The 23257-nt window shown below is 43.1% G+C and overlaps 1 protein-coding gene across 1 annotated transcript in view; it reads right to left on the bottom strand.

Moving 5' to 3' along the window:
- Positions 1-2131: 2131 nt before the first annotated feature.
- TRIM71 (tripartite motif containing 71) overlaps positions 2132-23257 on the bottom strand; it is a 51968-nt gene continuing 30842 nt past the window's right edge. The window contains exons 2-4 of the mRNA XM_054990828.1: positions 15002-15169; positions 5058-5192; positions 2132-3583 (exon numbers count right to left, since the gene is read on the bottom strand). Of these exons, the coding sequence (XP_054846803.1) occupies positions 2132-3583; positions 5058-5192; positions 15002-15169 (1755 nt within the window). The remainder of the gene's footprint in view (positions 3584-5057; positions 5193-15001; positions 15170-23257) is intronic.

Raw genomic sequence — 23257 nt, 5'->3', positions numbered from 1 at the left:
TCAGAACTCCGTTTCTTAACAAAAGTCTCTAGGAAAATATGAAAAGTGCAACTTGAACAAATCCTGATTATACTAGCTCTAGCCAACTTAGTTAGCGGATATTTCAGACTTCACATGAAAACGCTGCAAAGTCTGTTTAATGCAGATGGCAACAGAGGACAACACCAAGGATGAAAACTGATTGCTGCACTAGAAGTACCAAGATCAGACATCTGAATTCCCAACTAGGATCTAGAGGAGAGAAGGCAGTGCAGGGAAGGATTTCTTCCCAAGGAAACTGTATCTTGGGACCCAGCACCACAGTTGCAATCTACTGCACATTTTCTCAGGAGTAAGTTCCTACAGAGATCAATGGGACTTACTCCCAAACAAGTATAGAGGAAAGCAAGATGGTAAGATGCCTATTAGAGAGATCAAAGACTCAGTATGAAAGGAATCACATTCCTATAATTTGGTATAAAACTTGAAATGGGAAGCTTCTTGCAGAAGTATAAGAATCCTTGACTTTTTCAGTGCTTTATGGTGTGGCTGATTAAAAAACACTTATTTTGGTTTCAAGAAGCTTGCACTTCATTTTATGTGACATTCTTTGGTGCTAGAGCCAATGAGGTAGAGTTTTGGTGGATTGCTTTCCACGCAATCTCCAGTCCACCAGAGAAAGCCACAAGGATGTCTTGGAAAGATGAAGGCCCTACATAGAGATGATCCATCCAAAGGAGGAGGAGGAGGAGGAGGAGGAGGAAAAGATTGACAGAAGCAGGAAGCCAACTCAATTAGATGAGTTAATACAATCAATTTTCCTTCATCTGGGACTTCTGAAACACACCCTGAATTTCCAAATTTGTGCTTCCTGTTACTTATCTCTGAAAGAGTACACACTTCTCTTGATAAAGCTACATTAAAACAAAAAGACAAAGTTAATTCTTCAATGCAAGCCTCAAAAACAATTTGCCTCCTAAGAAGAAATAGAACATTATGCTCAGCTGTTTGGCTCACTGCCACTCAACATTCATTGCAAATACAACAGATAGCCCTGCTCAGTATACATACACACGTCAAGAGAAAAGGGGAATCTTTTTTTTTAAAAAAAACTGGGCTATGCGGGGGGGGGGGCAGAAGTTCTAAAACAAGAATTCAGTTTTGACCATCATGACAGCAGTGCTGCAATCCAAAGAACTCCCTTTGACGTGAGCCAGGGCTTGCATTTGTGCATCAGAATTGTTCTGGGTTTCCTCCCTTCGCCTATCATATCAGCAGCAGCTCCCCACACTGCATCAGAGGTCACTTCTCAATTTCTCAAGTTTTGGGAGCATTTTGTCCAGCAAGGAGGAGGAAGGCTGCTTCCAAATCAGACAGCAGCCTCAAGGGCCTTTACACATGAGCAACACTTACCATGCAACCCTTTCAACTAGGGCCCCAAACTAGCAAGTAAGAAGTTTAGCATATTAAAACATTTGTGCATTTTCTTAATGTGTTGCGGAGTTACTGCATTTTTTTCAAAAATATACATGCAAAATAACAAAAACAAAAAAAGACGACCCTATGCTTTTCCTGGTGAATCCCATCCCACTTCTGCAAACAAAAGAGATCAACATCTTCTAGAAATGAGACACTAGGTTGAACAGCAAGTCAAACGCACTGAGGTATAAAAAAAGGAGAACAAGGAAAGAGTTCTCTGCTGCAGCAGCATCTAAAAACACAACCCCCTGCACCCCTCCCTCAAAAACCCCCACAGTATCATCAGAACACGAAGTTAAAAGAATCTAAAGCTACTTTTTCTTCTTCTTTTTAACGATGAGCGCATGCTCTTCTGGCAGAGTCTACAGAATTTACCACACAAACCACCTAAATGTGCACAGAAAACATGTTTGTGCATGATGTCCCATCCAGGGAAAAAAGAGGGTCATTTTATACTGTACTGTGTATACTGTGGAGGTAACAACACAAAGATAATGAGGTAGATAAGAAAGTTTATAACATCACAGGCTCACTCCCTGCAGATAAAAAGGGGGAAGTACATTCATCTATAAAAAATTAAAGATGAGGTAGGTTTGAACTAGCGCTGTAATTTTGTGTTCTCTTAAAAGGATTTTCCCTGAGTCAGTTTCTTCCTAGTACAGATAAACACAGATTAGAAGATGAGAATCCGATTGTTTCCAAAGTCAACCACAACAACCATGCCATCTGGGGTGACTGCAATACCTGAAGGACGGTCCATCTGACCAAAGCCACTTCCCTGAGTGCCAAATTTGCATAAAAAACTACCATTCGGCTCAAATATCTGCACACGATGGTTCCTAGAATCTGCCACAATGATACGACCTTCCTGATCTACTGCCACACCTTGTGGGCGCAGAAACTGGCCATTACTTGTGCCTTCAGACCCAAGGAAGCGCGCTGACTGACAGTCAGGATGTATGACCAAGAGACGATGATTGTTGAAATCCGTCACTACTAGATGGCCTTCGTGATTGAACGTTACACCCCTCGGGGAATCAAAGTGCTTCCAGAGTGCCCCTTCAAAACCGTATTTATTCAGAAACACTCCGTCAGGCCCGAACAACTGAATCCGATGATTCCTTGTGTCAGACACCAGGATTTTGCCTTCTGAGTTTACCGCGACATCCCAGGGATAGTTAAACTGACCGTTCTTGGTTCCTTTCTCCCCGAACTTCAGAATGAATTGGCCATCAAAAGTGAAGATCTGGATGCGATGATTGTCTTTGTCTGCCACAACAATCCTCCGGGAAGAGTCACAGGCGACGCCGGCAGGCCGATCAAACTGGCCAGGCCTTGAGCCCAAGGTGCCGAACTTGTGGTGGAAAGCACCACAGGGCTTAAAGACCTGTATGCGGTTGTTGCTGCGATCAGCAACAATGATATATCCTTCCTTATCTACACTAACCCCCCAAGGGCGGCACAGCTTCCCATCACTGTCTCCCTCACTACCAAAGCAAAGCCCTGGCAGTCCAATGCCAACGTAACTGCGCCCAGATTTGACCATGACTTTGAACGGGCTATTTTCTATATGCTGGTTGCACATCATGACAGATATTAGGTGCTCCCCTTCCAGCTGAGGCCTGTAGTTGACCAGATAGGTTCCATTCTGCTGGTCACCAATGTCTGCTCCAAAAAGATTTCCATCAGGCCCCATTACCACAGCCGAGATCATGTCTCCCCCCGAGAGGCGAGGTTCCCCATCGTGGTCATAACCAATCACTGTGAAAGAGGCCACTTTGCCTTGCAGTGCACGTTTGAGACCTTCCCCAGTGGCTTTGGTCAGAGGAGCGAAGGCCCCACTGCTGACAAACCCCATAGATTTGATGGCCATATACAGCGCTTGATCCGGAGGAGTGAACATGACCCTGTCATCCTCTTGAGGTTGCAAGAAACCTCTGACGTTCTTCAGCTCTTGTACCTGAGCGAGCATGCGGTCTCGAGCCAAGAGGATATCCATGTTCCGGCCTTCCTCTAGAACCTGCTGAACTGCACTGATGGTGTTGTCCAACTTATTCAAGTTTTGACGTAGCTTTTCTACTTGCAGGTAGAGAGACTTGGCTTTCACTTGGCGGATTTTTTCCACCTAAAATGAAGATTGAAACACACACATGTTTAAGCTACAAACTGTAAATCACGAATACGGCAGAAGCATTATTTTGCTTGTAGTTTGACAAAGATGAACTCCGATACCTTTGCTAATGCAACTCAATTGCCTCTTTTGCTCTGAGGACATAAAGGAGGGACAGATTGCGTGCTGGGGGAGTTGTGTGATTTTTCTGTAAAAATGTTCTTGAACTAAAATGTTTAGAAAAATACTGTTTTTTTACTAATCTCACTGATGGCGCAACTTATTGCAGATGCAATGGTGCAGGTGCTTGAAAGAGAAGGTGGGGGGAAGGACCAGACGAGTTCTGTATGGTTAATTTTAAATCCAGTAGGCTTACTTATCTTAGGCCAAACATTAGCTGCATAATCTTTCATGAAGTGGCATAAGGAGCTATAAAACTGGATTTTTAATGACCACATATGATCTATGACATTTTTACTCCTCCCTGCCTCCAAGTCCAAGCAGTATGTGTGGTATTTCTCCAATTTATCATTACAATTTTGTGTGAGGGGTTGGGCTGATAGTGGGTGAGTGAGTGAATATCATCCCGCAAAGCCTCATAGCATTAAGACCTAGACCAGCTTTCAGTCTTTCAACTGGGATTTAGTTCATCTCTATGGCTAAACTAGATTCCAGTTGTCAGCCTTGATCCTACTGTAAAGACCCAGCCCTCAGAATGTACTTCAGGGAAAGGAGAAAGTCTCCCTGAAGGGAGGTACATTCAGAAAAGTTTGCCTCTGCCTTCATAGGCCATAATAATCAGGCCTGAACATACGAACATGGGAATTCCATCTCCTAGTCATGCCAGAGGCCTAGGTAAGTTAATTATGTTGTTCACAATCTGCAAGGAATACCATCACTTTGCCTGTAGCAAGAATTCATGATTCTTAGGTCTCAGAATGTGTTAGAAAACCTGAAGGACTTCCCATTTAAATAATTCTTATTTTATCCAACTGCTCACAGCTCTGTGACTTTCTAATTAATCCCATCTATTTTCAGATTTAAAATCTCAGACAAAGGCACTTCTATTCAACAGAGAATTACCATATTTGTATTGCATGCAATTTACATACGGGCAACTCTAAGCGATACCCCAGTGGGTAGCCTTGCCCTGCTGGACCAGATAAGCCACTACTCCATAGTACAGACACCGCCTTGGGTTAGGGTTGCCAGCCAGCCTCTTTCTTCCAATGGGAATTTCCCCAACCTGTATGGTAAACATCTAAGAGATCTGGGAAATTCCTAGAGTGTTGGGATATCAATTGTAGGTACAACTAGAAGGGACATTGGGATGTTGCTTCCCACCTCTCATTTTTGCTCCTGCTGAAGCAAAAGGCTGTGGCTGGGAACCAGGAGACTGCATGCCATGTGGGCAATGTAGTTAGTCAGTATTTGGTACAGCAATTGTCCTCATCAGATACGCTCCGTGGTTGTTGTTGTTTTTAATTACCTTCCACAGCAGCTCACACTCCCTTTCTTCCAGAGCCTTCTTGTGTCTAGAGGTCACGGCCTTCACTTCAGATTGTACCATCTTTGCCTTCATCTCAACTTGCTCTGCTACTGCCTGGGCTTGCTCAATACTCAGCTACAATGGGAAGGAAGAACAGACTCCCTTGTCAAAATCATTACAAATAGAGCACATGGCATTTTTCATGCAACCCCCGTTATTCCAGCCTAGTAGCACATAATCATCTACATTCTTAGCATCATCAACATGGGACAAGAATCCAAGGCAGAACATCTGAGAAACCTGAGCACCTTAAGTTCTTTTCAGCCCTCCCTGAAAAGCAAGCACCTGCTAGTCTGACCCACTAGCAACTGGCTGGTGGAAAACACAGGATGAGACCTGAAGACACACCGTATTCCTTATGAATTCTCTAGCCCCTTTCAAATGAGGAGTGTATGAGGTTGTCCCACTTCAGAGATACCTTAAGTATTAAGTGCCTGTAAGAGCGCCCTCATGTCAAAGCTGACTTATGATGACCCTTGACAGGTTTTCATGGCAAGAGAATAACAGAGATGGTTTGCCGTTGCCTGCCTCTGCAACTTTGGTCTTCACTGGAGGTCTCCCATTCAATTACTAACCAAGGCTGAATCTGCTTAGCTTCTAAGATCTGATGAGATGAGGGCCACCTGGACTATCCAGGTCAGGGCAAGTGCCTGTATAGTCGCTTCTTTTTGCTGGGTTGGTTCCAGAGCTGCATTTCTGCATGCAAAACAGGGCATGGACATTTTGATTGTTTAGCTTTAACAAAGTGTTTACTCTTCATCTTTATTCTAAAAGTTCAGGTTCTTTATTATATAGTCTGCTTTCGTTCCCACTGGGAAACACCCTTTTCCGCCAGTAACTTTCTCTTCTGCCAGCCAACTGGGATAAAATTTTCACGGACTGTACCCTGCACCCAAAGGAATCACCCTGCCAAATTCCAACCAGGTAAGAAAAAAATCCCTTTAACAGGCAATTCAGGTTCATGTAGAGGTATCTCAGATCCTCCAGCACAGGTCTCTTACATCTCACCTGTTTTTCTGCTCTTCCTTGGGTGGGGGGGGGGGGCGAGAGCATATGCTTCTTTCCCTGGTCTGCTCTGCAGCAGCCTGCCTATCTTTCAGATTGTAAAAGCAACACATCGGCACCTCACCCTTCCTTAGAGGCATGCTGCCCAAGTCTGCAGCACCTGCCTTCCAAAAAGGACAACTAAAATTTTTGCCTTGAAAAGGCAGGGGCAGCACAAAATGGCAAACAGGGAATTTTGTTCATGTATTATAGATTCATGATCATGAACACCTTCAGTGTAACAATTAGTGGAAGTAGAAAAGCTGCACACACAACCTCCTATGGGGATGGATCCTCTTCGGTGGGAAGCATATGCCAATTCTTCCCATTTGAAAGCAGCCAAAGTGATGGCAGTTTTACCGCACACTGGATAATGCACTTATTTTCCAGCTTCACACAGGAAAATCCCATTTCAAACGATTGCTAAAATGCACTTTCAGTGCATTATCCAATGTGTGTGAAAACAGCCTTAGATTGTTGTCCCACCTCCACTGACCTCACCTTATGTAAATGTGAAAAGCAGACAGTGGGGCACCAGAATGTCTACATAATTTCTGTAGAGTGCCAATTACCATTTTTAAGTTATATTAACAAATAGAAGGGACCTAATTCTAATTTTCAATACAAAATACAATACAAAACCATCTTCCACGAATCAAAGGGCTAGCTTGCACCTCACAATATTTTATTTTATTCCATTTTGTTTATTCATTTATACCCTGGTTCTGGGCTTTTTTTCTGGGAAAAGAAGTGGTGGAACTCAGTGGGTGCCAGCACATGGGGCAAATCCCAGCACCGAAGCAAGGGGAGGGGCCAGAGGCTCAGCCCAGCCTTTAAAGGAGCCACACGCTGGGCTGTGGGAAATGTTGCCAAGGGGGCATCACAGGAGCAGGAGAGCGGTGGACCACCGAAGGGGCGGCTTGCAAGGCTCCCACCCAGCTCTGAGGGAAACAAGCTTGAATGGCTCACCTGGAAATGACCCCGAAAGCAAGGGGGCACCTCTGGGCATGCAAAGGGGTGTGCGTCCTCGGGTCTGGAGTCCCGCTGACTCCTTGTACCTGGGGAACTGGGGCCCAAGCTGGCCTTCCTGTTAGAAAGGCTGCTTGACGTGAGGTGTAAGCCTTACAGTTCCTCCAGGGGAAATGATCTCTGTCTGGAGATCGGGGGAGTGGGGCCCCCCAATCACATGATTATTTTTAAGAGGTGCTGGAACTTTGTTCCACCACATTCCAGCTGAAAAAAGCCCTGGGGTTTTCATCTAATGGAGACCCAATGTGGCATACAACGTTCTCCCCTTCTCCATTTTATCCTCACAACAACCTTATTAGGTAGGTTAGGCTGAGAGTGTGTGACTGACCCAAGGTCACCCGGCACAAATAGAAGAGCCACTGCAGAACCTTACTCAATTAACTTTTCAAGAAGTGACTGAACAGCTCTAGGAGCTCCTTTATTTCTGCTCTCAGGTTTTTTTGGAGCCAGTGCTTTATATTTAAACACAGGTCTGAAGCAGGGATCCCATTCCACGGTGGGGGCGGGGGATTCTCCACTCCCGCCTTCCCCCGCTCTGCCACCGCCTACCTGGGTGGGGAACGGACCTCCTGGGCACGCTCCTGGGGGCTGGTGCAACAACATCACTGACATCACTGTGCCGCCCTAAGAGCACTCCCACGCTTTGCAGCCCTTTGGGCCCCAAATCAGCTTGCTGCGAAGCACACATGCAGGGACCATCCCAACACCATTGAGAAGCACTGGATCCCTACCCTCCCACTGGGAAGGAAAAGGGGACGTGGCAACCCTAGTTTGGAGCTAAAGCAGTATGCAACTGGCTGTGCAATTTTGGGACGTGTTTCTTAGCCACAGCCCTCCATACTCATATGGTGCCCATCCTTTGAAATCTGAGGTCACTTTCAAAAGCAATGTGTAATAAAGCACAGGGGATCTACTGCTCAAAGAAAAGTCAGGAGTCACTTTTAGGCACATTGAAAGCAAATTAAGATTCAAAGAATGGACTACTCTTGACTTGTTAAGCTGAGGACTATCTGAAGGCATCAAATTTACAAATCAAACCATGCACTTGTGATTTCTCTTGTCCATACTATCATTTCAATAGAGAAGGCATCTATCTTCAACCTTGTTGAGCCTGTAGGCATGTTCGAAATTTAGAAAGGGTATAAGGCTTTATCACAAAGAAGAGCTTCCAAAGGGAGGGATTTTGCAAAATTACAAGCCAAGCATCTTCCTATGGGGGAAGTGGCCATTTCTGAATGGGCACTCTCTGCAGCCCCAGAGGTTATGTTTCCTGGGATCTTCTGAAGCACTTCCTGCTCCAATGAGGTCGAGGATAGCCAGGCCTGCTTTGGGGAAAGATGTTTTGGGGGAAGAAACAAGTGGATGCATGAGTGGGCACCCTGGCATCCATGAGGAACCAGGCAAGAGATCACTTTCTTGGAGAGGATTGTGACTGGCAACAGGGCAAAACTGTAATACATTTAAAAACAATTCCAAGTTTGTACAAATTGAGAACAAATATGGAGCCATTCATCCCCAGCCAATTTGTTTCCTTTTATCTTCTAAGTCTTCTCTTTTACCATTATCTTTTAGAAACAAAGTTTTGTGTATTTTAGGGGTCAGGCAGTTTACCATTGTTAGCTCACAGTCACCAACTGAAACATAGTTAAAGATTAGATATGAACCAAAACTGGCATTCCACTTGATGTTATGTAACAAATTACAAGTCACTTCCCATAAGTCTATTTTGAGTAACTCTCCCCCCAGACAGTTAACACATACGTTTTCATACAATTTACATGCATAGTGGAATTAAGTAGCTATTGACTTAATCCAGCCTACCACTGGTGCAGGGCCCACTGAAAGCAAATGTTGTATAGTGATAGGAGTGTCATCCTAGGATCTGGGAGACCCAGGTTCAAATCCCCACTCTGCCATGGAAGCTTTCTGTCACACACTCTCAGCCTAACCTACCTCACAGGGTTGTTTTGAGGATAAAATGGAGGCCAGGAGAACAACGTAAGCTGCTTTGGGGTGAAACAAATATCTAAACACCCAGGGATCCTAACGGAAGGGTCACTCCCCTCTCCCTCCATCAAGAGCACATGGGTATTTTTGCCAGGCCCTTCCCACTTTACCTGATCTAAGTAGTTTTATAGAGTTCTCGTTCTATGGCACAGTACTGACATGCAAGGAGGGGAGAGAAAAAGGAAAAGCAGAATTCTGTTGCAAATGTTGCTTATCAAAGACTGCTCCGTGTGCACATGTGCTGCTGGACTGAGCCTTTGATATTGAGTGAATGCAGGTTCCTGACGCTGCAAATACCGCTTGGAAACATTTGCTTGCCTTCTCTTGATCTTCTGCTTGCTCTTCCAGCTATCCACTCAACCTCTACTTAGGATCAGCAGCAGTCACAAGATTCTTTAAGTGAAGCTGCCCAAATCCAAATTAACCCTGGATCATTTCTTAATTAAATACCCCAGTACAGTAATCTTTGAAGACCGGCAATCTGTTTTCATTTCTTGGGTATAAAATGTACTTTTCTGCCATTTTTAGAAGTTACTTTCAATGTCCCCAGAAGACTGTCAGCTGCTCTAGTCTTGGCAGACCTTCATCAGCATTATTAGGGCAACAGCTAAAACCCATTTCCAAGCTCTTCGACTGTTCAGTTGATATCACAGCCCTTTGCTAACAGTTTCAGTGTGTTTCTGTTTTGTGCAGGTCTTCAGCCACAGACACGCCAAACTGCCATTGCTCTAAGCTCAAGACGGAAGTTTGTCATCATCAATGAAGAGGGTGCAAGCTTATTGCAACACAATCCACCACACGCACACACCACCAAGTGAACCTTACACAAAGAATGCATTGCAAGACGTGCATCTAATAACCTCGTAAAGAGATATTCCAGGTTAAGTAAGCTCTAGAACTAATTTGAAAGAATTCACATTTATAATAAGCTTAAAACCAAGAAAATACAGACAGGAACAATACTTTTGGCAAACACTGGATAATATAGGATTTGAAAATTAGAACTTGGCAATATAAAATGGTGAAGATGGAATAATGCCAACATTAGTAGCCTTTTTCAATAATGAAAGTTAGGTTTATAAGCTATTATAAATAGAGTTAGATAAATAAAATCTGCTACAGGGAAAGTGGAACTGAAAACCTCCAGGTTCATACCTTTGAGGTTTCTATTGTGGAAGGAGGCAAGTTTCTAAAAGAATGATTTATTGGGGTAGCAACATTGTTGTTTACACTGTGATAGCTAGCTGTATGTTGCAATGAAAGAGAAAAATATGGTCTATATTGTTGTTACTTGCTTTATCGCTAAGATCCAAGACAGATTACACAGTGCAAGTGAAGTACAACAGCAACGACAATTCACTGATCGAAGTACAATAATGAACAACCGTTAGGACATTCAGTGAAAACAGATACAATAGGGTACGAGAGCAGAAAGTCTTACCTAAATTTACATGGCATGTCTAGCAACATGCAAACTCCCTAGTAGGCGCCTATCTGCACCAGCAGACAGTACCCAACAGCTTAGTGTATAGTCCCTGTCCCTACCAACGCATCTCTCTGAGCTAATTCTTATGACACGGAAAGAGCAAGAGCTGATGCATGGTTCCCCAGCATTCAATGTCTGCTCTTCTTCTTGCAGATGTTTCATACAAAACACGAAAATTCAGCAAGTTCATTTAATCTCTCTTTAGGAGGCCTTCTCCATCGAGCAACGAAGCACTGGCCTTTTTTTAATATCAGGCAGAGAACATTTTCCCCCCTTTCAGAGGGTCAAGGCTTTCCTGGTTGTAAAATATGCTCAGAAGCATTTTTCAGACTATTTCCCCTGAAGCCTCTTCATTAAACAACTGAAAGAGAAGCAATACTTGAATTGCGCATGAAGCTGCCTTATACCCGAGGCAGAACAACCGGCCTCTCTAGGTCAACACGGTCTACTCTGCCTGGCAGCAGCTCTCCAGGCACACGGGCAAGAGGCTTCTGCAGCTGATCCGTGCAAACAGAGAATTCTGCGCCTGAATCTGGGACCTCCCTGCATGCAAACCAGACACTGTACCCCTTCGGATTAATATGGCTACTTATACTTGCTGAAGAATTTGATGGTAAAGCTTTTCCTCGACTATAGCACTTCAGATTACAGATGGGGGAGGGGGGTTGTTTGTTTAAATACTGTCCCACAGAGAATTCTTGCAGGCATAAAAGCAGAATGCCTGGGAGGTCCCGTTTGAGGCAGCTTGCAAGTAAAATTACATAACAATATAAAATGAAACCAATAAAACAAGCCACTGGACATAAATAACATAAAAACTATCAATGAAACAGAAGCAGACCCTTTTTAAAAGCTGGTAAAATAAAAGCCCCAATTAAAAGCCTGAGTAAGATTTTGGCGTGGCACCTAAAATAAAGTCAAGTAGAAACCAGGCAAGCCTCAAGGGAGAGGGCATTCCGGAGGCAAGGTGCCACCACAGAAAATGCCCTGCGTCTAGTCATCACCTGCCTCATCTCTGAAGGCCGGGGCACAGACAGCAGGGCTTGAGGGAGATCTTAACTGTCAGGCTGGACAGTATGGGAGGACGCAGTCCTTCCAGGATATTTAAGAGTCAGGACAAAGCAAGGAAGCAGAACAAGACTCAAGAGCTGTATTATTTGTTCTGAGGCATTATACCTCTATCCCCAAATTCATCCAAGGCAGCACACAGTCCCTTCCTTCATCCCAAGAAACAAGTGAAATAGTTCAAGCCACAGTGACTGGCTCAAAGGCACTCCATGTACTTCAGAGCAGAGAGAATATCTGAAGCTGGATCTCACTGGCCTAACGCTCCAGCCTCGATTGCACATAGACTTGGCAGGCAGTGGTGGTGTAGCATAGCGGCTAAAGAACCGAGATATGGATCAGCCGCAGAACACTTTTCTAGGGCTTATTAGCAAAGATTCAAAGTAAGCCAGCCCCTCTAACAATGCCCTTGTGCCCATCTATGGTGTGGCTTCAACATTTGAAATAAAGCATGCCATTTTAGCCATTCAGTTTTGAAAAGGATATGGTAACACTGGGACTGTGGCTCATGCTCTGAATCTAACTTAGCGACAAACATTATGTTCTGTTCTATTCCAACAAAAGAATAGTTTTTGAAGAAAAAAGCAAAAGCGGTTTTTAATGGCTAAAGAGAGGCCTGGAATCTCCCCAAGGACAGAAAATGGAGGATGTGTATGTTTCAACTGGGAGACTACAGACTGAAGCAACCTTCAGCACTCAACATATCAAGTTCCATCTACACAATTTCCTTGGGATGAAGACACAATATGAAACTCTCAACCAAAATCAAGAGAATGTCATGCAGGATGGATACAGCCAACTTTTTCATTCAGTCGTATACAATTTCCCTACTATAGATACTGTCACAATACATTATGTCTATACAGGTCCAATGACCCGCCCCCTGCCCCCGCTGGTCGGGCCCCTTCCTTGCCTTTTTTTAAACCAGTGGCAAAGCTGGCTGGATCCAACGCGAAGGGCTTCCTGTAGCAGGAAGCTGAAACAATAACCGATGTTGGTTCCGAGCAGCGGAGTTGATTCAAATATATTATGTGGCTTTTGTTTGAGCAACTAATTACCACATTCCTAGGCTAGGGATGTTCAAATCATCATATAAATCTGGCTTGATTTACATTCTTTTAGGACAACATTTGCTGAGGGAAATCCTAATTAGGTTTATATGAGCTGTCTGTACCACCTGAAAAATGTATTCTCTAAGATTCCATATCTGTGTTTAAGGGGAAAATCTCTTGTCCTCTGTTTTTCTTTTCTTTAAACCCAGCACTAGGTGCTCTCGGATAATTAACTGCCCTGGTTTTCCTGATCTTCTAGATCTGTGGAAGCTTATAATTCATGCCAGCAGATGGAGCTATTTAGATGGAAAGAGAAGAGCAAAGAGAGGCACTTTGGCCTTTTTTGCGCGGGCGATTGTTTCTGCTTTTGGCTCTTTGGCTTTTCTTCCAAATTCTGGACATTTAACTCCCCCTTCAGACTTCAAGGCAGTGTTTCAAGGGTTCTCTTCTGAATTTTCTGCTTGTGCAAAAAAAAAGCACAGGCACAAAATTCAGAAGAACCCTGGAAAACGCCGCATTGAAATGTGAAGAGGGAGCGAAGCATCTGGAATATGGAAGAAAACCTGAAGAGATATGGGGCCAAAAGCAGCAAAAATTGCCTGTGCAAAAAAGGGCTTTGTCTTTTCAGTTTCAGAATCCCTCGACAAACATAACATTTCAAACTTTCAATAGGACAATGCTCATAATCCTGAAGGAAATACCTTTCAAACTCTAGGCTCTGGAATAAAAGCAACAGCAGGTGACCATATCAAATTGTGAGTTGACAGGCAACATCTGTGTGCCACAGCTTAGATCTAAAATCTCCATCAGGTTCCCCATTTCAAGGTGAGCTATACCTATTTAACTAGTTTAATGGCATCTATCCACAGAGAATGAATTTGGATAGGTGTGCACCACAGAAAAATCCTTTCTTCCCCTACCACACACCTGAAAGGCTTTCGGATATGTGATCATGATGTACTGGTTCAGATATTGCCTTTTTTTAAAAAAAAAAACCCACACCGTTCCTTTTTGCCAGAAATAACAGCAAGCTAATTGACCCAGAGATGTGAGCAGATTCGTAATACTTCAAGAAAGTTTGCAAGACATTTGTATGTTGGAAAGGGAAGAACCTGAACCATGACTCACAGGTTCTGAAAATTTAAACATGCGACATAAAAATAGCTCACCAATTTTATTACTTGGCAGTACCATAACGAACAAGTCAGTCTAGCAAAAGCCAAATTTTCCAAGGCTCCTCGGTATAAACATTTTAAATAAATATATGAGTAAAAACACATAGAATTTTAACACTGATGAATCTTGGGGAAACAACAATCTTGAAATAGCTTGGGAAAGGAATGATGTGAAAAGATTCTTCTTGTTCAAGTCTAGAGCACTACAAAAATTAGATACAGACAAGCAAGAACCTGAAAGATTTCAAGGGAGTTGGGAACCCCCAATCTCCCCTCACCTTTGCATCTGCCCCCTCCCTCCACACCCCTTCTCTCTTGCCACCAGTCAGTCTCCACCCACCCCTTTCTCTTGACAGCACAGTCTACCTCTTGTCTTGCTGCAGCCTGCTCTTGAGCGTGGGCCACTGCATAAGGTTGCTAGGCAATCCCTGTAATGGTGGCTGAAATTTTGTGACATCATGTCACAAGATCTTTTAAAAAATCACTTACCCCCCATCACCTTGAGTCCCACCCCCAATTTCAGATGTTTCTGCAAACCAGGGAGGTTCCCCTAAATTTATACACAGACGTTTTCTCTCTCCATGGCCCCATTCTGTGGATTTAAGTATCCACAACTTGGGCTATGTGGAAAATTGGTTATTCTCATATTTGAGAACTATTTGTCAGTTCTATGCGAGGAAAGGGGTGTTCACCTTCACTGCAGTTAATATGTTGGGCTATAAATGAATGAGTTTTCTATAAATACACAATTCTATCCGATGTTATATGCTGCTTAAAGAAGAGATCAACTTTATTTTTAGTATAATGATGACATGTCTGGTACTACAATGTAGAATGCAGCTCATAAGGGCCAGTTCACCCACATTGCTACTGCAGCTGGGAACACAGAGCAGATATCGCATAATGCGTTACCACCTAATCCCACCATCCATGGTGAGAAGCTTATCAGTCAGTAGCTACAATTTGAGTTGATAATGTACAGTAGCCACAGCACAGACAGCATCCCTATGTTAAACGCACGTTTACCTGAATGGCCTGCCGCCCTTGTTGAGCATCTGCTAGTAGCTGAATGGTAAGCGTCCTGGAGTCCTGCAGGGCATCTTGGAGGTAGATAAAGCTGTGACCCACATGTCGTCCCATGGTGCATTCCCGACAGATGGGCACAGAACAAGTGTCACAGTAGAAATGCAGCACCTGTAAGCCACAGGAAAGGTCAAATGATATTTAAAGGACTGCAGCAGATTACATAACAAGCATTTTAAAAAATCAGCCATGCAGATTATTATTACAATGACTTCCTGTAAAATTCATTGGGAACGAGTTGAATCCAATGACTCCCTTCTAACAGAGGCAACGGATCACTGGATCCAACCCAGTGAGAGCCCTTCTTTTAGGCCAAAAATATAGCAGCATACCTTTTCTGTATCTGCTTCCCCCATAGTTTTTTTAATCACCTTATTAGAAATGCCTTCAAGTCATTAGAAATTATCTACTTACAATTTGCAGCCCATACCCTGTAAACAAGAAAAATCATGCAGCGGGCAGTAAAAATTTCCAGCCCAATTTCAACAAAGAGTTGACTGGTTCTTTTTACATTCTATCCGGCAGAGGGAAGTAGCAAAGAGACACTTCGCAATCCATTCAAAGAAACAGCTATCTCACATGAAAAGACACCAAAAGCCTCTGTACAAGCTATAGTGAAATCTTAAAAGGCTATCCTTTAAGAACTCCATTCAGATTTCATGCTCAACAATTTCACAATGGACTGTTGTAGAAGCACTAGAAATTTATTCAACAGAATTCAAGTCAGCGGGAGTAACAGCCAACCACATCAAGGCAAGAGGCTAAGAAGAGAATGTGGTCAGAGACTCTTGAATGCCACTCCCAAAATTTAAGGTAGTATTTTTTTTTTACATGAAGCCAGAGTGGAGATACTTTCTTCAATGAATCGCTGCTTGGTCAAGCATACAGTATTTTTGGCTAGCATAAACTTTTTTTTTTTTGCATTGTAGAGTTGCATTTATCCCAGACTATAAAGAGTAAATTGTTAAAATGAACACTGTGGTACTGATCACCTTAACAATTATAAAACACACTAGCGGAAGCCTCGGGCTTGGAGGTCAACTACTAAATCACATGAATATCACAATTCTCCTGTTTGTTAAAAGTATCGGCCTCCCCACCCCCCACCCCAGTCAAAGGGGCCATCTGAAGAGAAAATGGCGTCCATACAAGCAAGGGTTCGGCTTCCAGCTAAACCTACTATTAACCCCCTGAAACAGTTAATGCCAGAAGCAAGGATAGGTCAAGAGGCCAGAGAGCAGTCCTGTCAGGCAGAGGCAGATGCTACTCTCTGCTAGAAGACAAGGCACAGTGAAGGAGTCGGTCAGTCACTCAGGCACACAAGCCACAAAAGAGAGGAATGAGTAATCAAAAACAATTAGCAGATTGTTAAAGAAAGCCACCAGTACACTGTTGCAAGAGCAGCAGACTAAGGAGTTTCCAATGTTTTGTTCCAATGCCCAAAATAGTTTTTTTTATAACCATAGAGATTTTTTTTCTTTCCAAAAAAAAGAAAAAAAAGTCTTTGAGTACAAAACTGGTTTTTCTTGTCAGACTCAAAAGCTGCGTGAGGGCCTTCATAGACTTATTAATTGTCTTAAGTAATATCTTCTCATCTCAGAAAAGTGGTCATGTCAAAAGACTGAAATCTCAAAATCCTGCAGATTTGCTGGTCTATGACCGTAATAAACTTTGAATGAATGAATGAGATCCTGCAGAGGAGGTGCAGGGAAAAGCTGCCATCTGACAAGCCTGTTTCCCCCACTTACTAAGCTGGCTCTGTAACAGTTTTCTAGAGTTTTCTCGCAGTGTAGAGCAGCATGTGTAGCCTAGAATACCACTAAAATATTCTAGCCGATCTTCCCTACAGAGGCAATATGTGCCTCACTTGGAGAAGAAGGGCAACCCCTCCCAAATCCCATCACTTGCTTTCCCAGAGGCACCTACAAGTTATACGGATAGTGCAAATCTCTTTTTCATTTCTGATACTACAACACAGCACCAGCCGCATTTACTCCCGAATTTTTTTTAACTTCACTTATACCCTGCCTTTCTCCCCCCTGAGGACCAGAAAGCAGCTTACATTGTTTACCTCCTCCATTTCATTTTCACAATCACCTTGTGAGGTGGGTTATGCTGAGAGCATATGACTGGCCCAGGATGCTCCACTGATATAGTCCCACCCATTAATGACCTTCCTCAACCTTCCAGAAGAGAGAAACAATCATCTTGTCCTTCTTATCTCCCGCCTCTCTTCCATGCAAATGAAACAGAAACAGGATAAGGTGTCCTTCTCCCGCCCAGCTCTTTTTATTGCACAGAGCTAGGGGGCCCAGCCTTCAAGGGCAGGAGGACTGAAAACAATTTGCACTGCTCATTCATCCTTACATCTGAGCTACCACCTATCCACACACTAGTTAAATGCCCTAAAATAGTTTCCTATTACATGTAAAGTGTGGATTGTGCAGCAGTATGACAACTTTAGTAGACTTTATCTTCAACTGGCAGGCCAAAAAAAGCACATTTCTGAACAGGTAGTTTTTGAAATTAGTTCTAAAGATCACAGCCTCCAAGTGCAGAACAGACCAGCCAGAACCACACGCTGCTTATACATCTATTAAATCCTCTTCCTAGGAAGAAAGGCATAAAGCAGTCCAGGTGTAGACAGCAACTGTAACTTTTGCCTCCCTTTCCAAAAAGCAGACTATTCCAGGGGTATTGGCACCAGATCTGGTTGCAAACAATCCAGCGAAGCCCCCCACCCCCCACCTCCCAGGATCTGCTGAAGCATCCCCAATCCAAGTTTTGTCCAGCTCACTTAATCTCCCTGAATGTTCGGCACCTTCAAAGTATTCAGTCTTACTGTATTGAACAAAATGTGAAAACATAGTTACTGTTTAACGTGCCACACAGGATTCTTGGGCTGCAACAGATACTAAGACTGCTGTCCCACTGAAATTTGTACCTGCCTTCCTACCTCCCTAGAAATGGTTGCAAACTTTCAAGTCACATTCTCTGTGCAGGTTAGATTAGTGCAGCATCAGGGCATATTTTGTCTGCAAACGGCTGCTGCACCAGTCCTGCAGCTCTTAGTCTGACTCAACTGATGGGAAGCGCAGTTTCCTTTGAGGAAGTACTGGCCTTAGAACACAGTACCCAACAGTGTATGCTCTTGACAGACTCACATACAAGAGACCAAGGAAGACATATTGTCAAGACATGCTGTGAACAGGAAAACAAGAGGGTTGCACCCGTCAGCAGGATGAAAGAAAGCAGGGCCAAATGCCAGCCGTGCAGTAGCAAAATGAAATGGGGCTCCCCCACCCCAGTTTCTATTCAATGAATCTTCATTTTCCCCACTGCACCATGAGCATTTGGCCTTGCTTTCTTCATGAAGACACTGCTGTGCCTAGTGCTACCATAGTAGCTGGACAAGTTGATAGAGCCACCTACTACTCATCTCATCCCACCCTCAGGCAAGCAACAAATGACAAGATTTAACCAACAGTAGAGGTTTACCAAAGCAGAAAGACAGGTTCTTCAGATTGTCTGCTAGAAATCCAAACAGTTGAGATATTTGCAATATCTTCAAAAGTTAGGATTTCAGGTGAGATCTGGATCAGGACCACACAAGGAAGGGGGTTAATCCTTTTACCTCTGCATGGTTTCACTATAAAAACTGCTCTCTGTGTATTGCTTAGAAGGGGGAGGGGACAGTCAAGCTAAGGACAGGAGCTCATTTTCTCCTCCCAACGCTAACAAGCAGGCAGAGGTTGTGATGGTGGTTTCCAAAGGCAAAACTACTTCATCTCTGATCCAAATCAGGGGTCTACATCCCTAAAAGTAGCTGTCAGGACACTGGAACACAGCCAGCCTCTGTCTTTAATTTGACCCTAGAACAACCAAGCCAAGTCAAGTTGCCCAACCCTGATACCCTATCTTACATACTGGAAAAACACTCATTCGTTCAATAATTAGAGGCAACCTGCTACCCCCCTTCCCATGCATAGTTTGAGAATCATATCATGGACCACTGACAAACCCATACGCTAAAGTCAAGTCACCGCCTAATCTCTTTAAACCAGGTGGCAAGGGGGTAGAGATTTAGAGCAGCATCCATGGTTGGGGCTGAATCCTTTCGTTGCCTTCATCTCCCCCCCTCCCTCCCTCCCAAAGCCACTTATCTCCAGTTCCTTTCCTCTCACTGGGAGAAATAACCCCTACCAGGAGAAAAATCAGCTGAAGAGTTTCAAAGCAGTTTTAAAGAGGAGGGAAATGATGGAGGAGGCCTTGTTTTCTCCCCTCCCCTTTTTGCCATGCTTATATGGATGTGGCACAACACTGGCAAGATTTGCGCCACCATCATCGGGCTATGCTCTCTCAACAAACTGGCCACCCTCCATGTTCTTTCAATGACTGTGCACATTTCAAAAGATTACAGACACAGCTATTGAGTCACCCCTTTTCACAAGCAGATAATACAAATGGAAAAGGTACGAGAAGCAAGCCTCTTCTGAGGTTTCAAACATCTTCCGTAAAGGACACTGCTCGATGGATGAGACTCCGTTTTAGGGGGAAAGTGGCTGTTAAAAGGAGACAGGCTTGAAACAAGTTAAGAACAGACTGCTAAAAAGCTATTTCTAATCAAATTCCATTTGGAATATTTAACAGCGGCAGTAGTGCTACATGCAACACAGGAGAAAAAATGCAACATGGTTCCTGTTTACTGGGCTAATATCCCACCACTCAAGAATGAAAACAAATTCTCATAAGCGATAGTGCTGAGATAGTCAAGAGCCCTATATTTAACCTGGGACAAACAACTCGGCAACATGCAAAAGAGCACCAGAAACTTAAAAAGACAGATGACCAATTTTCAGCAGCCTTTGTACAAATTGGGTGGGTAGTCTGGAGGATATTCCAGCCTTCAGGAATGGCTTTTCATCCAGGGGTTGGGGAGGACTGCTACCAGAAAGTAACACCTCTCTTCTGTGGCCAATGAACTCCACACAGTTGCTTTTCCAATCGAAGAGAAATCAACCTTCCATTACATGACAACCCATTAAGTACAAGGTCCCAGTTAAAAGTAATTTTGGATGTTAGGATTAAGTTAAATTTTCAAATGATTATGTTGCCTCACTTCTACCAACACCATCCATCTAGAACATCCCAACGGTGTGCTGCAGTGAAATAAATCTTCATGTTTAGTTAAATCACTTGCTCTGATTCAGCTATGAAGTGAGAAAATCAGTAGGAACTGTGACAGGACATTTTGGACAAGAGGAGAATTCAGACATAGAGGTTACATGCAAAGGAACTGGGGGCTACATAGAATCCCAGGAATCTGATCATTGAAGACCTCCCCCTTTTAAAAAAGTCCTTTCTCAACAGTTTGCAGATTTGTCATGGACAATCAGAGCTCCCCAGCCCACCAATGATTTTTCATGGATTACACATACAGGCAACCATTTGGCACATCACATATATAGACAAAACCTCTTCACTATTGGATTGAATAGAAGTTTCTGGAAAAGGAAGGAAAATAGAACAAAAACTTTCAAACTGCACACATTTAAAGCTAATGCTGTGGAGCAGCAAGATAAATAATCTTAGTATTTAACCATGTCTTCCACAGAAGAATGCAATCACATGTGTAGCTGTAATAATAAAAGTTAACAATATTTCCAACCCATCATAATGAAGTTTCATTTTAGAATCTCTCTGTGGTATAATTTTAGAATCTCTCTGTGGTATAATTTCTTCAGAAGACACGCAAAATAGCAGAACAGGAATGCGGAGGTGGGGGGACAGCTAAGAGATAGCTAAGAGCAATTTGCATTATAGAGAAAGACATTAATTGTGAGTTAATTGATAACTTCCTAAAACAGGAAGTATTTCCCGATTTGGTGGTGCAGAATTTGAAGGGAAAAATGCAGAAAACAACAACAGGAACAGGCTTCATTTTCAGAAGCCAGCGAGGCATATCACTCACTAGCTAGGCTATTCATCTTTTATAGCCACAGCAGGCTACGGGGGTACCAGAGCAAGGCCATAAACCTGATTGCTCTAGGAAAGGGCTTTACAGTGCACTGTAAAAAACATTTTACAACACCAAGGATTCCTGGGTGTCATGCTCCCTCCCCCCCTCCATCTGTTTTTCAAAGAGTGCTGTGGGGGTTGGGAAGGGGGTTCAGTAAAATGTCCCTTGGGATTCCATAGCAATCAACCAACATCTGATGAATGGAGGCTAAAGTTAAACTCTGACCCAACAAGACAATTCCTATACCAGCTCCCCTCCCCCTTCACCCTTGGGCAGCTTCCCTGTACACCCCACCCACCTGCCTCCCCTCCCCAGAAATCCCGAAATGCCAAGCAGAGTTAACAAAAGCAATGGAATGTGGATTTCTCCCTGTCCCAGCTTCCAGTGAAAGCAGTGATGCAAAGAAGACTTAGATTCTCTGTGAAGCTGATGGGGGACTTGTCTTCAAACTTGTATGCCATGCTTTGGCTAATTATTCACGTATGGATGCAAGAGAAAAGGGACTTGACTTCCAACTTTTAGCGCTAGCTAGGATCAAGAATGGGTAAGAGTGAGTACTAATACCGCCTGAAGACAGAACCCTGAAGTTGCATGTTTGGAGGGAGGAGGTGGAAGAGGACAGAAAGTGTGAAGAAGTACACTTTATCTGCATGTTCTAATGACTATTTCTGACCTTTACGCATTTTCCTTCCAAGTTGCTTGTGGCACCCACCAAGATTATTAAGACCACAGGTAATTCTCCACCAGATGTTTTTTAATTATTATTTTGACTGGAAACGAAATTAGGATTATGGTTAGTCCTTTGGTAACTTGAACCAATTTAATGGTCCTTCATTTTTTGTAAACAATTGGAATTGTGTACAAACTTCTAGGAGACTTCATTCCAAGTTTTTTAATTAGAAACTGCAGAAGACCTATACTGATTATCTTGTGACAGAAAAAAAAACTGCTTAAGAACTGATGGGAAGGCATCTTAACTGCCAAAATGGGAGTTCTCAGACTCTCTTCCAATTTTAATACCCTATCAAACCAAAATGGGGAAACTGCCAGGTTGCATGGTATCATTTAATGAAATATAGTAAAAAAAAATGCCAATAGGTCACATTACAAGCAATTTATTAATTTATTTCATTTACTTCATTTACACCTCACCTTTCTCCCAGAGCAGACACAAAATGTTTTACATTGTTCTCCTCTTTTCTACTTTATCTTCACAACAACCTTGTTTGATAGGTTAGACTGAGAGTGTCCAACTGGCCCACAGTCAGCCAGCAAACTTCCAGAACAGCTATTAATGCTATGGAAGTAACTACTGGATCAGTGATGTGTGTTTTCTGAAAAAATCTGAACTGGAAAATGTTCTGGTCCAAATTTAAATAGTGTTAGAAAACAAAAGGAAAAAAAACAGAAAGTGCCTAGCATTTTCAACTAACTAGTAACAGTACTTTTATCCAAACACAATTCACTTTTGAGGTAGGTGTAAATGTAAAAAGGAAATGTATCAGGACAGCAAGAATAAAAAGGTATTTTTGACATCTTAAAGACAAGAAACTTTCATAAGACAAGAGCAGTAACCACATGGGTGAATTTGTAAGATTTTTAGTACCCTACACCACGAATGACAAGTTAATTGCTCCATCAATATATCATCTCTTGCTGTCCTGTAGGAGGATTCAGAATAGAGGCTTGAGGTTTTTTTCCATTTCCTAGCAGGTTGTAGATTAAGGGAGAGCAGAAGAGTTTTATGCAACTGTTTTTGGATTTATCATTTTACCTTAGAAAGAGCTAAAGACTCAGAGCAGAACTACAAGTGACAAAAGGCACAGATTGGGCACTTGTCAGCTTCCCTCAAGTTTTGATGGGAAATGTAGGCGTCCTGGTCTCGCAGCTTGGCTCTCCGACTGCTGTCCAATGGATTTTTCAACTGTCACTTGTCCAACATTCCGCCAAGCTGCCTACATTTCCCATCAGAACTTGAGGGAAGCTGGCAAGTGTCCAATCTGTGCCTTTTGTCACTTGTGGTTCTGCTCACAGTAATATGGACTCATGCACCAAATCCTCCCCTTTCTGTACAAGTGGAAGGCAGATAAAAGGGGTTCTTTAACATTCTCTTTCCAAGTTTAAAAAGAACGCAAATGCTTGGGCAGAGAATTCATTCCTTGGTCATCCCAGCTGCCTTA

This window comes from Eublepharis macularius, chromosome 11, assembly GCF_028583425.1.
Source record: "Eublepharis macularius isolate TG4126 chromosome 11, MPM_Emac_v1.0, whole genome shotgun sequence".
Classification (NCBI taxonomy): Eukaryota; Metazoa; Chordata; class Lepidosauria; order Squamata; family Eublepharidae; genus Eublepharis; species Eublepharis macularius.
Note: the sequence above shows the minus strand (reverse complement) of the source record. Positions and strands in the feature narration are given on the sequence as shown.